The sequence below is a fragment of the Typopeltis vanoorti genome, chromosome 1, assembly GCF_054136105.1.
Source record: "Typopeltis vanoorti isolate ZY-2024b chromosome 1, IOZ_Tvanoo_1.0, whole genome shotgun sequence".
NCBI classification, from domain to species: domain Eukaryota; kingdom Metazoa; phylum Arthropoda; class Arachnida; order Uropygi; family Thelyphonidae; genus Typopeltis; species Typopeltis vanoorti.
In genome coordinates, this window is record NC_143549.1 from 184,869,538 (window position 1) to 184,884,431 (window position 14,894).

A 14,894-nucleotide genomic window follows, 5' to 3' on the forward strand; every position below is an offset into this window, starting at 1 on the left:
TTTTGCTCTCTTAAGGTTTCTATTTGGTCTCTGAAGAGATACAACCAGTTCAAAACAGCTGTCACGTCATAAGTAGTGCAAGCTAAGGATTATATTCTCATAAGCTCCAGGTCAACTTATGAAACTGTCATGGTTTCTATAACTTTCGGCTTATGCAGAATGAATTAATTAAATTAGAAAACCAGCCCCCCCCCCTCCAAATTCAACAGCAATTAAAAGTCTTGTGTGATATTTTATGACTCAATCCTTATGATAGGATACAGGAAATTAACCCTTTACTATGCTTTCTCTTTATAATCATTAAGGATAACATACCTGACAACAATCTCAGATATAAAAAAACTTTACTAAAACTTTCATATAAAATATTAATTTTTCATAACTATACAAAAGTATTTACAGAAAGTAGCACTTTGTGTACAATATCAAAATACAGATAAATACAAAACTTCTGTACAGCATAGATTACACTGTCTGTCTGATTCATGAGATATTACATATAAGTTATATATTAAAACGGATCTTAATACAGACATTAATTCCACTTGTATTTAAAGAAAGAAAAATTCTCAGCTAACTGTAGTCAGCAGCCGCCTTACAAGTTTTGGTTTATTCTTTTTTTTATGCTTTAAAGAATCTTCTTCTTTGTGTTGCTGTCGCAGTACAAAATTTAAGTCATATGATGTGTTGATAGCATAATAAACATTAGCAGAAGAGGGAAATACAATTTCTGCAAAGAAATATTCAAAATAATACAGTTATTTATAAAAATTATTATTAGTAGTATAAAATAGAATGAAATTTAATCTTATTTCCTTAAAAAACAAAGCCAATATAGCAAGCACCAGTAAAGAAATCCAATCAATGTCAAATCTTTAGTATCTAAAAGAACTTCAATTAAAACAAAATTTCCACTACAGCCCGTTTTCTTTTTTTAATGAGTTTGCTATAGTGAGTGTAATCTATTTCCACAAAATGGAGCCCTTGGCAAAAAAATAATGCCACTTACCTGGCAGAAATACCAATCTTGATGATTTTCTTTATCTGATACAACACTACTGATTTTTCTTACTGGAGACCTGAATTCAGTATAACCGACTTTTGGATTCTAAAGCCAATGAAGTGCAATAAATGGGCTCTCCTAGTGAAGGTATGGCCCATTTCTATTAAAGGGGACTAAATCAATATAGATTATACTTATGTAATACTTTTATTAAGCACAGAATATTTGCTCAAGTATCACGATGATCTTAAGTATGGTTTTTAAATTTAATAAGTAAAACAAACTGGAAGACCCAACAATGAAAACAAGCAAGTCACACACATGATATAGAGTGACATGGTCTAAAATACATTAAGGTCCTACATTATATAACTTTAAACAAGAGACTATTAATTAAAAATAAAAAATTACCTATGGATTGTGTAAAAAAAGTACTATTTCCCATAATGAGGATATTTTAATCCATCACTTCTATTCAGATTCAGACAGTATAATAAAGTTCACAACTTTCTTTATATATAAGAGAGCATGGTCTGACTGTTCAAGGTTCATGGAATTTAATATAATCATGATGTATAGCTGCCAATCTAACAGTTTGGCCAAAATATAATAACCCACACTGGCAAAGAATTTGATACTCTGGGATGGTGGAGGTAGGCCAACAGATCTCTCTCACAAACATGTAGATATCCTTGTGGTTTGGCATGGTTCCCTTACTGAACTTCAAGTGTTTGTCACTAAGACCAAAAGAATCCACCTTTTATCTCTAGAGTTCACTCTAGAGATAGAAGATAACTGGATTGCCTTTTAGATCTCCTCCTTATCAACCACCTGATAGTCTTCACTTCTCCAATTTTTAGAAAGAAAATCCATAACAGACTATGTTCATGCTCTTTCACATTATCATAAGTATGGCATATCGAGTTCACTCTTTGTGATCTACTGAAGTACTGCTATTTCAGAAAATAAATTACATAAGTCCATCTTCATTGCTAATGGCTTTACTTAGTCTTATGTCAACAAAATCATTAATAACTATAGGAATTTCTTGTCAGCTGCCTCCACGAGGTAGTCCACTGTGTCACAACATTCCTTATATTAATGGCATCTCTGAAGGAATAGCCAAATAGATCCATTAGCCTTCAGGTGTTCTTTCATCCTATTTACAAGATTTCTGCTTTTTTAATCTCTACAAAAGATAAGCTCTCACATTATTATGACCTTTTTCTTGACCACTAGTATTAATAAATTAAAGACTTAATTCTGTATGTTAGTCAAGTAAATAATAGTTTAATATCCGACAGATATTAGTCAGTGAAACATGTTGGATATTAAACTATTATTTACTTGACTAACATACAAAATTAAGTCTTTAATTTATTATAAGCTCTCACCTTTTTATGGGTTATATTTTGATCAAACTGGTCGATTTGCAACCATACATTATGATGGACATCTCGATTACATTAAATTCCATGACCCTGAAAATTCTGGACTTGCAGAACATGCCATCTCTAACCAAACACTGATTCCTTTGGAGAAAGATTTAGGTCCTTCACATAGCTATCTTATGGAACATATATATATAAAGCAAGTTATGAAATCTTACTATACTGTCCAAATTTGATCAGAAGTGATAGACTAAAATTATCCTTCTTATGGGAAATAGTACTTCTCCACATATTCCATAGGCAGAATATTTTTATTTTTTAATTAACACTCTTGATGTAGGACTTCAATGTATTCTATTCTAGACTATGCCACTCTGATTGTAGCTCACATGTTTTCATTGTTGTCTTCCATTTGAAAATCATACTGAAATGACCTTTATACTTTGGCAAAAATTCTGTGCTTAATAATAAAAATATCATGCAAGTATAATCCATAGTGAGTTTCATTCAACTGAAGGTGACTATGGTATTTCCAGTTAGTATGGATACTGATGAAGAATAGTTTCCTAGTTGGAGAAAATGATAATTAAACAGCAGTAGGTCCTTGGTAGTCCTTGTGCCTTCACTGTCCAGTGAAAACACCACCTTGCTTATCAGAGGTTTGAAGTGGCTGATGACATTCTTGGTCCCCAGAATAGGGATTCCAGCCCACTCTTCAAAATGAAGTGCGAGTGATACCATATGAGTAAACCTATTATAGAGATGCAAAGACTTTGTCCATTTTCAAGGATAAAGCAGGAAATTAGTTCACAGGCCAGCTGTCACATAGTTACTGAAGCTGCATTTTGGTATGGAGACTGGATAGAGCACTCTTTGAATATGAACTGGCAATGTATTTCTTGTTAGACGATACCTGACCCCATCATCTATCATTCATGTGATGTTTGAAACTGGAGTTTATGTAATAAAATACCCAAAAAAGTAAAGTAATTTTCCCGATTCTACTGTTGATTCTTGCAGAAAAAAAGCATTTTCTACAAGTAATTATTATTACATAACACCTCCAGGGAGTCCAAAGACTCATTGAGAGAGGGCATCTGCTCTACACTACAACTCTCTGTCTCCACCAAACACAACTACCTTCATCATCCACACCAACGCCATCTACCACCACCAGTATTTTCACTGACAATCACAAACATCCATGCCCACGGCAGGATTCGAACCCGCAGCCTTTTGGCTGGAGAGCGGATACACTAACCACCCGGCCAACCAGGCTGGTCGTAATGGTCTAAAGAAATCTTTTCATCTAACAATAAAACATACAATTCTCTCCACATTCTAGAACTTTTCTTAACCAGTTCTTCCAAGCGTACTATCTTATATAAGTTTTATTTTAAGTAGAACATCCTTCACTCAGCCACTGGAATGGTGTGCCCTCCCACAATGAGTCCTTAGATTTCCTCATGTAATAATAAGGTTGAAGAGCTTCTACTCCTCCTCCAACAAGGTAATTTGAAGCTTGGGATGCAAACATCCCAATACTACAGTATAAATAAATGACTTATTTTTTTCCATTTTCTAATCTGACCTATAGCAGATTAGCGCCATGAATGGGCAAGAGGATAAGAAGAAAAAGCTTGTCTGAACAATCGGTTTGCATTCTTTGGGCAAGGCAGAGTGGGGAGAGGCTTTCCAAAGAACAGAAACAGATAGAATGAAAGAGAAGGTAGTGAAGTTGGTTTGATGAGTTTCAGGATAGACTGTAAAAGGATATTAGTTAACAGTGGCTCTTGTTTTAAGAATTTAAAATAAGAGGGGGCTGCTCTCTTCTGGAGAGAATAAATTTTGGTGCACCATCGGAAATATGGGAGCAATATGCCATGATTGGGTGGATTATGGATTTGTATAGAGTTAGCAGCTGTGAGAGTGTGAAACAGCATCTTGTGGGAAAAAGCACAAGTATTTTTGGCAACTGCAGAAGTTATAGTTGAAATGTGTTTATGCCAGGAAAGATCAAAGGTGTAGGTCAGTCCAAGAAGGGAAATCTGATTGTGTTTGGATATCTCAGTATTACTGAGGATAAGGGGAGGGATCAGACAGGAATACGTTTTGATGGCATTGAAGTCTACAAGGTTGTCCTTGCCCATTGGGATATAGCCAGGAAATTGAAGTTCAGGCCACTTGTGGTGGTGGATCGAGGAATCTTGAGCACTACAAGGTTTGTCAAATGAAAAGATAAAATGAAGTGTACTGTCTGCAAATGTAAGTTTCTGTGGTTTAGCAGTACTAAGGAAGTTTTCGGTATCGAGACCATATTATGATGTAAATAAAGAGTTTAATAAAAGTAATTAAAATGTGACAAGTTCTGTAAGTCATAAGACTTACATCATTGGGGGTACAGGTATGACAAGTTTTACACAACAAAAGCCTAATAACAATTAATTACACATATTAGATATTTTGATAACTTCACAAGAGGAAGAGAGTTGGTGAAAGAATAGAATCCTGAACTACTCCTGCATTGGTGGGGATCTAAGGAGAGGAAACCATCCACCATGACACATAGTGAACAACCAGTGAGAAAGTTGGTGATGTAGTTGCAGAGTGTGGAAGGCAGCTCATAGGATGGCAATTTGCTCAGCAGGCCCCTATGCAAAACTAATCAAATGCCTTTGAAATGTAGAGGACAACCATGTGAGTTTCTCCAAATTTTTCCATGGCCTGAGTTATATATGAATGGTGAAAGCACGAAGATCAGCTGTAGATTACAAGTGGTGGAATCCGTAATGCTGGTCACTGATTAGTTGGTATGTCTCTAGGTGGTTCAAGAGTTGGTTGTTGATAACCTGCTCCATAATTTTAGAAAGAATAAAAGTGAGAGCAAATGGATGGTAGCTGGTTGGTTGACTTTTATCACCTTTCTTGGGGATGGAGGTGGGCCTATTTCCATGCTGTAAGGTAGATGCTAGTTGAATAGGATAGATTGAAGAGGCAATACAGGATAAGTGTTAGTTCTGGGGCACAAGTTTTTAACACAATAGGTGGGAAACCATGAGGACCAGATGTCTTGTTTGTGTTCATGTTATTAAGGATTCTTCAGATTTCTTTCTGGCAGACATGAAGAGAGTAGTTCTTGGTGGAATGAAGGGAACTTTGCCCATGTCATCAATGCAAGAATTGCCAGAAAAGAGTGATGCCAGTAAGTCAGCCTTGTCTTTAGGTGAAGTAACTACAGTACCACCCAGACGTGAGAGTAGTAGAAACCTGAGTGGACAAAAATTGCATCCAATGGCATTGACAAGGGACAGGAGAAGCAACTGCAATTTGGACAGTTGCTCCTTCTGGTCCTCCAAATGTTGCAAACTCACCCCCAAGAGAGGCAAGTTTGCAACATTTGACCCTTTCAAAGTCTGATTTGGATTTGGTGATTATTTTTTTTAACAGCTGTTATGAGCTGTAGTATAGGCAGAGTGAGACGCTTGAGTTTTGGTCTTAAGCCATTCGTGGTATGCAGTTTTTTTTTTTTTTTTATACTGAGTTGATACTTTTGGTACTTTTTTAAGAACTAAGGCTTGAATGGTGGCTGGAAATTTGGAGTGGGATAAGGGATGAAAGCCTTCATTCTTCTCAGGATGATTTCAGATATTAGGTCTGTGGATTGTGGCACTTGCTAGCCACCGCCTTCACTGCATACCAATTAATTAGTGATGGCCTTGGGACAGCTATCTCTGATTGGCTACTAGTGGAGATTGAACTGCCCACTCAGTTTCGAAAAGTTAAACAGGGCTAAATGGCCTTGCCTACTCCCTATATACGGGAACAAGCAGATTACTTCAGCCATTCTCAAGCCTAGATAAAGGAGGAGGTTTGCGCACTGGACTAGCAACCCAATCACATAAAAAAATTTTATGCTACAAAACCTTGGAATAGCACTCAATAGCAATCAACCTGGAATGGGAAAAAGGATATGACTGGATTACGAAATAAGAATAAAATAAGAAGAGATATCAAAATGGCAACATGGAATGTAAGGACAATGAAACAAATAGGAAAGATGAATGCAGTTGCTAATGAAATATAAAATAGATCTCATTGCACTACAAGAAATGCAATGGCAAGGACAAGGGAGAATTGATAAACAACATAGTATTATTTATAGTGGTCCCAATGAATGAACTGGTCAGCCATGTACTGGCTTTATATTAAGCAAGGAAATATGTAAAAGTACGTTAGAATATAAAGCTATTAATGACAGAATATGTAAAATAAGACTAAAAGGAAAATTTAGAAACATTACTGTTATTTCAGCTCATGCATCAACTAAGGAGAAAGAAGAAATTGATAAAGATAGATTTTATGACAACTTGGCGAAGTTTGCTGTAATCTCTAATTCCATGACTAATAGAATATCACAAAAGTATGATATTCTATTAGTCATGGGAGACTTTAACACAACGATTGGGAAAGAAGAAAATCAAAAGCAAGTGGCAGGAATATTTATATTACATGATAAAAACAATGAAAATGGCAATTTATTGATGCAATTTGCAATCAGAAACCAATTGTTCATAAAAAGCACATCATTCGCACATAAAGGAATCCATCTGAGAACTTGGAGGGGTACCAGGCATGAACGATGTAAACAGATGGATCATTTTTTAGTCTCGAGACGTTACTTCTCCTCTGTCATTGATGTCAAGAGCTGTAAAGGCCCTAATTGTGACAGTGATCATTATTTAGTGAAAATGATTATAAGAGAAAGATTATCAAATATGATAAAAATGACGAAAAGGAAGGCTGGGTTATGGGACATAGATAAACTTAATAATTATGTAAAGGAAGCTAAGAAAAAAAGATATCAGAACTTGAAAACCAAATTAACTAAAATTGAAAATAACACAGCTCATAGATTTAATAGTGTTGATGGAAAACAGAATAGAGTAGAAAATATGATTAAAGAATGGTCTGATTAAGAATGTGATGCAGCTATAAAAGAGAAGAATAGAGCCAGAGCACAAATGATGCAGCTAAATACTAGAAGTAATTGGGAGAGCTATAATGAATTAGAAGAAAAGCAAATAATATACTAGAAACAAATAAAAGAAATAGAACAACTTAATACTCAAAATGAAAGTGGAAAATTTTATGCTGCCATCCAAAAAATGAAAACAGAATTTCAACCAAGAACTTGTGGATGATAAGAAAGGAAATTTTTTAGGAGAGGAAAAGAAAATAGTAGAGAGATGGGTAGTATTTTAAGGATTTATTAAATAAAGAAGAAAATGGAGAAAATATTCAATTAGAAACAAGAAAGGACACTGATGTAGAAGAGAATACCCTATAAAATCACCAACAACCAGTGAAATTGAAGCTAAAATTACAAAAAATGAGAAATAATAAAGCACTGGGAGAAGATAATCTAGTTGCAGAATTACTGAAACACAGAGGAAATTCAATATGTTTGGTCTACAGGATATGTTTTCGACAGTCTGGTCCGAGGAAGAAATGCCAGACCGCTGGAATGTTGGCATAATCTGTCCTATTTATAAAAAAGAGATAAATTCGACTGTAGTAATTATGTTACTTAGTGTAGTTTATAAAATTCTTACATCCATAATAAATGACAGACTTAAAGAAAACAGGAGAATATCAATATGGATTTAGTTCAAACAGAAGTACTATTGATCAACTTTTCATCATTAGACAGATGATGGAAAAATGTTTTGAAGATGCAATAGATCTACAAAAGGCTATGAAAGAATTAGAGATACCACCGAAATTAATCATATTAGTAATCATCATTATTTTAACACAAAAGTTAAAATAGATAATAAATTTAGTGACCCCCTTTGAATTTAATAAAGGTGTAAAAACAAGGAGATGCACTATCAAACAATATTATTTATCATAGCTTTACATTATGCAATTAATGATTTAGATAAAAGAGGGACAATGTTTAATAAATCCAGTCTTATGTGCTTATGATATAGTCATCATGTCAAGGACTAAGAAATGGTTAACTGAGGTGTATAATGAACTGAAAAGAAAAACTAATGATATGGGATTAAAGATCAATGTAAATAAAAGTAAATATATGGTGATATCAACTTCAGAAATAAGAAAACCACAGAATCTACAAGTTAGAAAATGTTTGAAGGGATGACCAGATTTAAGTATCTGGGAGATATTGTTGAGATTGAGGCATGATCAACCATAGCAATTAAAGAACGTATTCAAGCTGGTAATAAAGCATACTATGCAAATATGAGCATGATTAAAAGTAAGCTAATAAGCAGAAATACTTATATATAAAATGCTCACTAGACCTGTGGTTACATACGGAAGTGAAGCTGGACTCTTAGTGAAAAAGACCAAGACACTTTGAGGAAATTTGAAAGGAAGATAAGAATTTATGGACCTGTTGAAGAAAACAGTATATGGAGAATACAGTACAACAAAGGAATTAGTCAGATACTAAATGAAGAAGATATTGTTAGGTTCATAAAAGCAAAAAGATTGCAATGGTTAGGTCATGTAGAGAGAATGGAAGACTTCCGTATGCTGAGAGATAAGATATATGCAACAAGGAAAAAAGGATGACCAAAATTAAGATTGATTGATAACATAAGACTTGACTACTATGAAAGAGAAAGGCTAGGAAAGAGTCAAGGACAGAAGATTGTGGAGGCTAAGGCTCACAACAGGCTGTAACACCAGATGGTAAGTAGGTCTGAGCAGGTATTTGGATCAGAAGTACTGAAGCAGTATTTTTTACTATGGGAAGGAGGAATGGAAGTCACAGAGGTCATCCCATTTGGCACCCTTCTAGTGACAATGTACACAAGACTGAAAACTGATGGGTGAAGGTTGTTCTGTGGCAAAAAAAAATGTACAAGGTTGTGATCAGAGTTACCAAGACAAGAACTGACATCCACAGTATTCTTGGAAGTGGAGCTTGTTAGTAGAAGATCAAGTGTGTTGGCAAATTGGAGGGGGTGTCAGATGCAACAGCTACTAACTCGTATAGATTCTAAATCTGCCCAACTTTACAATAGTACTCAGAAATGGAGTCATGTAGCAAGCACTACTCTTAATAAACTTGATGCTGTTTCAAAGTGCAACTTGGTTGACTACACCTCTCTCTCACTCTTTCCTACACTGGCTAATGGAGCCTCATTTTTATGTTTTTTTTTCTACACATACTTTCACAACTTCTGTTTAGCAGAAATGGTACTTACCTTTCCTCCCACTTCTGCTTACACTACAATAACACAAGTAACAAATGCCAAAAATCTATTTACAGTTCAACTCATAACTCTCCAAACCTGCTACTTCTGCTCATCTTTCATTTCATGTATCTCTGTACTCTGGATCAGCATTGCCTATGAAATATTCTCCAAATTACAACTTTCTCTCAGATTCCTACTCTCCCTTTCTACCCTCGACCACACATACTGTCAATTTGTTATAGGATCTGCAACTGTGTGTGTGTGAGAGAGAGAGAAAAAGAAATAATAATAATAAATAAAGCTTAGTACAACTTTTTAGTTAACAGTTAACCAGACCAAAAATTAATCACATTCCAGAAACTTGCTATAACCTATTGTGATCAATAATTAAGCCACAACTAATTTAAGATAAGATTAATATCTGCTTCTTCTTCAGTTTAAAATCTTATAATCTCTCACTCAATATATAGTCTAACTGGCGCAGTCGTAAAACAAATAAATTTGTTTGACTGTAGAATATAAGGATATAGGATGTAATAGAAATAAATAAATGGTGGCCATTGATAGTTAAGGCAGCTGACCATATTCACAAATATTAAGTAAAGAGAATGAAGACAAAGCAGGGTAATAGAAATACAGAATGCATTACAGCAACGACTCTTTCACTTCATCACTTCCAGGGATAGTCTCTAGTTCTTCCCCCTCTCACCTTTTACTCTCTGTGCTGACAAAATCTCTACCTTAAAATCTCCAAATTACATTTCTTCAACCTCTGTCCATAAGCAACATTTCAGAATCCTTCTGTAATTGCCTTGCTCACTTGTTTGTGGATCTGCTCCAATGTTTCAACATCGCAATAAAAATTAGGTGACCAAATATGAGGCGAATTTATATGAGAGACATATTTCTTTGTCCCATGTGAGACCACCCTCACTTATTAGAGGCCTGAAGTGGCTTGAAAAAGTTCCATGTTTGGTCTTCATAGCATTCAAGACTAAAATAAAAAAATAAATAAAAATATATAAAATTAATACAAAATCCTCAATAATTGATGATTTTTTAATAATTTTATTATTGAAATACATTTTATTAATAAAATTAAAAAAGAAATCCTCAATCCATCCATGGTAGAATGGACTAGAGATTTTCATAAATGCCTGTCATGGGTGGGAACTACATAAAAATAATCACAACTGTCCATGTCTGGTCCGACTAATGCTTTATACAGTGGCACAAAAACCTCATTCCTATTTGTCAATGTACTTTTTAATTATACTTGACAAGAAATTATATTCCTCTTTAATCCTCAGTCCAAGTGTAAGCAAAAAAAAAGTTTGCACATGAAATATCTTCATAACTAAACTACTGGTAAAGCATAAAAGAAGAATATAATTTATCAAATATAATTTACTTTGTAACCATTTTTTCTCATCCATTAGGTGAAAACTTTAATCCCCTGTGAAGAAATATTTGCCATCTACACATATCGGCCACTGAATTAGAAACCTTTATGCTTTTCCGATGTATGTAAAGATAACTTTTTTCTTTTTTTTAATACCAATTTTATTTATTTTTTTAATTGGTATTACAATGCCTGTCTTCCAGTCATCTGGAATTTCACCAGTAAATAGTATTTGTGAAAAGTTCAGGCATTTTTACAGTTCAGTAGAAAGTTCATCATAGCCAGGTGATTTAGACAAACCCATTTGGTTTATTGTATTCAGAATTTCTTCTTTTATTATAAATGGTGCATTTTTTTCCCCTCTTTATGTCTCTTCCTTTGTGTTCTTCCAGTCTTCTTCTCTCCAGAAAAGTGTTGGTGGTATTCTTTCCAACTTTATCTCTTGAATTGTTCTAGTTTCAATATTACTTTTTGTCTTTAATTTTTATTGGTCTGTTTATGGGTGTTTTTGTTAATTCTTTTATAATTTTATTTATATTATAAAAAATTGGGTTCTTCGTACATTTTTACTTTTATTTCCAACCTGTATTTTTTGCAGCTCTTTTCTTCTTAGGTTTCCAAAATTTCTGTGGTTATCCCCTCATTATTTGCTCTCTGAAACACATGACAAAAAAAATTTCAGTAAACATATTTGATTCAGAGTATTTTTAATAAGATGATACATTTTTTTACTACTTGTACTACTTGCACATGGGTCTCTTCCTGGGGCTGGCTCAGACTGACAAGATTAATGGTCAAAACCAGTATGGGTAGTGGCATTTCCCATAATGTTTGCACATTACGGGATACTGAGGCAAATGATGTGAAGTCAATAGACAATCTATGTTTTCTTTTGCTTGTATAAAGGAAAACATGGAAAATATGACTTTTGCATTAGTATCTTCCTGGGTCTGGCTCCCCATGACAAGACTGCAATAAAGGACAAAACTTGTTAGTTTACACCTAATAATATGCTTCAAACTAGTTTGAACTTTGGTATAAACAGAAAATCAATATGGAAAATTTCAATGAAAGCCAAATGCATATGCTTATTTCTACTGCACACTGCCCTGGAAGATGTTTTAGAGAACCACAGAGAAAAGAATTCGAAGTGGAATGGGAAAAGAACGTTTCAATACCAACTACAGTTGTTTCGGTGATGCATTCAGTGCAAATGCTTAAATCAATAATCCAACCAAGGATATGAGGCACAAATCAGCATTTGTATTACTTCATGAGAGAAGAAATTATTGTCCGATACTCTTTAAGTCATTTCAAATAAGGAAATTTTTCGGAAAATAAATTTCATATACAGTAACCTACCATTTATCTGACCCTTCAGCTATCAGAAAGGCAGGTTCAAATAATTGAAGGGTTGGATAACTGAAGTACAATGATATGATGCTATCCAGAGGTGGTTGACATGCAAGGTCAATGTTTTGAAGGTCAGATAAATAGCAGATTACTATATATTAAAAATTTCATGTAGAAATGGATTACTTATAATTTGTTTATATTACTTCCTTGTTTATATTCATGAGTCATATATACACACAGACAGCATGTAATGCAAGTCCCTTATCATAAAAAAATAAATTAAAAAAAATTAATACAGTTAAATACTTCAATTTTCAATATAATTTTAATGCCTGTAATAGAGGGATGAAAGTAAGTATTAATCAAATGAAAACCATTACAATAATGATGACAGAAAAAGCAAGTAATTCAAACAAGATGTGAAGTTCCAAATACTTGGGGACAGTGATATGTCCAAAAGAAGAGTTGTGGAAATGCATTACTGAAGAAAGATCACCAGAAAGAAAAAACAAGAAATTAAACTATCATTTGCAAGGGCTTTGTCCCTAAGGGGCCAAGCACTTGCAAGAAAGTTGAGAGAAGCTCAAATAAGGTTTGTACAGCTGAGGTGGACATGTCACAAACTCTGGTAAACATACAAAGAAATCCCAGGGGATGATCATGAATAAAATGGGGAAAAAAAAAAAGAATTTGTGGGACATTCTCCTTGTTTTGTGCTCTGCAAAGCTTCCATCCCTGGATACAAGGGCAAGAGAAGCAAAATGCTAGTATAAAATATGTTTCAGTTATATCCTCTTCAGCTACTCAGCAACTTTTCATTTAGTGATAAAGTTAATACACCACTACTGAATGTGAAAAAATCTTTGGTAGTCTAGATTTTACATTCTATTCCATGTTAAGGTCATGTCACCTTTGTAACTATATTTTATTATAATTAAAACCATAATCACATAACGTAATGTCTGTATTTTCAAAACCTGTTCACCAAACACATTAAGTAAAATCTTCTATCCTACCCTCCCAAACAACACATGACTGCAGACAGGATTTTTTAATTATTATTTTCATAACAAATGTGTAAGAGCCTTAATTTCTAAATTCTAACTAATTTTTGTTTTATGACCATAAAAAATCAATAGTCATATTCATATTTTTAAAAGAAAAATAAATTAGTGATTTCTATATATATCTGAGGAACTCCTGAACTCTGTTGCCGAATGCAGGAAAGCTGCAAGAAAAGGAGCTCCGAACAGGTTAAAAGATTAGGTTACATAGTATTATAAAATAGCTTTCAGCTTCTAATATGCAGTGACTTCTTATACCAGTCAATAATAAAAAAAAAAAGGAAATGCAAGGAGGTGGGATACTTAAGAGTATAAAATATAATAAAATTACTTTTGGGAGCCATTTAGAACATGAAATAACTAGAGATGGGGGGATGCTTAAGGTTCAAGCTGTATAACTGTATAATTTCATATGAGAATGGGTAACTGGACAATGAGACTTATTTGTGACTATGCAGACAGAAGGTAGAAGTGGAGGAGTTTTTTGAGGCTTTAGAAAAAGCAACTAACACAATGAAAAAGGAAAAGTTGGTCATTGTTGGAGATCTAAATAGCAGAGCAGGAAATCATTGTCAGACATACAAAAATATTTTGGGAAACTTTGGAGAAAAGAACAAAGCTAATAATAATGGCAAATATCTGTTGGATTTCTGCTCAGGACATAGATTGGTTATTACTAACACCATGTTGCAACATAAAAATGTGCAGAAATTCAGATGGAGAGAAGAGGCAAGGAATAAGAAAAGTCTCATTGACTATGTTATTGTTGATAGTGATGTTTTCTCCCTGGTGCAGGACACCAGAGTGTACAGAGGATTTGAAATTGGAAGGGATCGCTATTTAGTCTTAAGGATAAAATTGAATTTCATATTGAAAAGAATAACATGTAAGAAAGTTTTAAAGCAAATAAAAGTTGAGCATGTCTTAGATGTGAACTGTAGACTAAAATACGCAAAGATTATTAAAGAAAAAATGAAAGAGTTTGAGAACAGGAACCAAGCCTTGGAGATTCAGTAGCAAGCCTTGAAGAAAACCCTGATTGATTCAGCTAGAAAGGCATGTGGTGAAGTTGTTTGCAAGGATAGAAAAATTAGAACTCCATGGAAGACACAGGAATTTAAAGAGGCAGTGAAGGAAAAGAAGAAAGCATACCGAACGTTCCTGGCAAATAAGTCAGCTTGTGCTCATAGAGAATGCAGAGACAAATGTAAGAAAGCTAAACAGTGTGTAAAACTAGCTAAACAAAAGTCATGGGAGGACTTTGACAAGAACATAGAAAATAAATATCAAGAAAGTGGCAAAATATTCTGGAGGTTGTTGAAGAAGCTTAGGAATGGAGGAAAGAGTGCTGTAAAAGGAGTTAGAAATGATAAAGATGACTTGAAAACGGGAGAAACAGATATCCTTGAAGTATGGAGTAATTACTTTGAAAAACTGCTAAATGAA

At 34.1% G+C, this 14,894-nt stretch overlaps 1 protein-coding gene across 1 annotated transcript in view; it reads right to left on the reverse strand.

Moving 5' to 3' along the window:
• Positions 1-327: 327 nt before the first annotated feature.
• Rgl (Ral guanine nucleotide dissociation stimulator-like) overlaps positions 328-14,894 on the reverse strand; it is a 240,729-nt gene continuing 226,162 nt past the window's right edge. Inside the window, exon 16 of the mRNA XM_090395825.1 lies at positions 328-730. Within this exon, the coding sequence (XP_090251951.1) occupies positions 570-730 (161 nt within the window). The 3' untranslated portion in view covers positions 328-569. The remainder of the gene's footprint in view (positions 731-14,894) is intronic.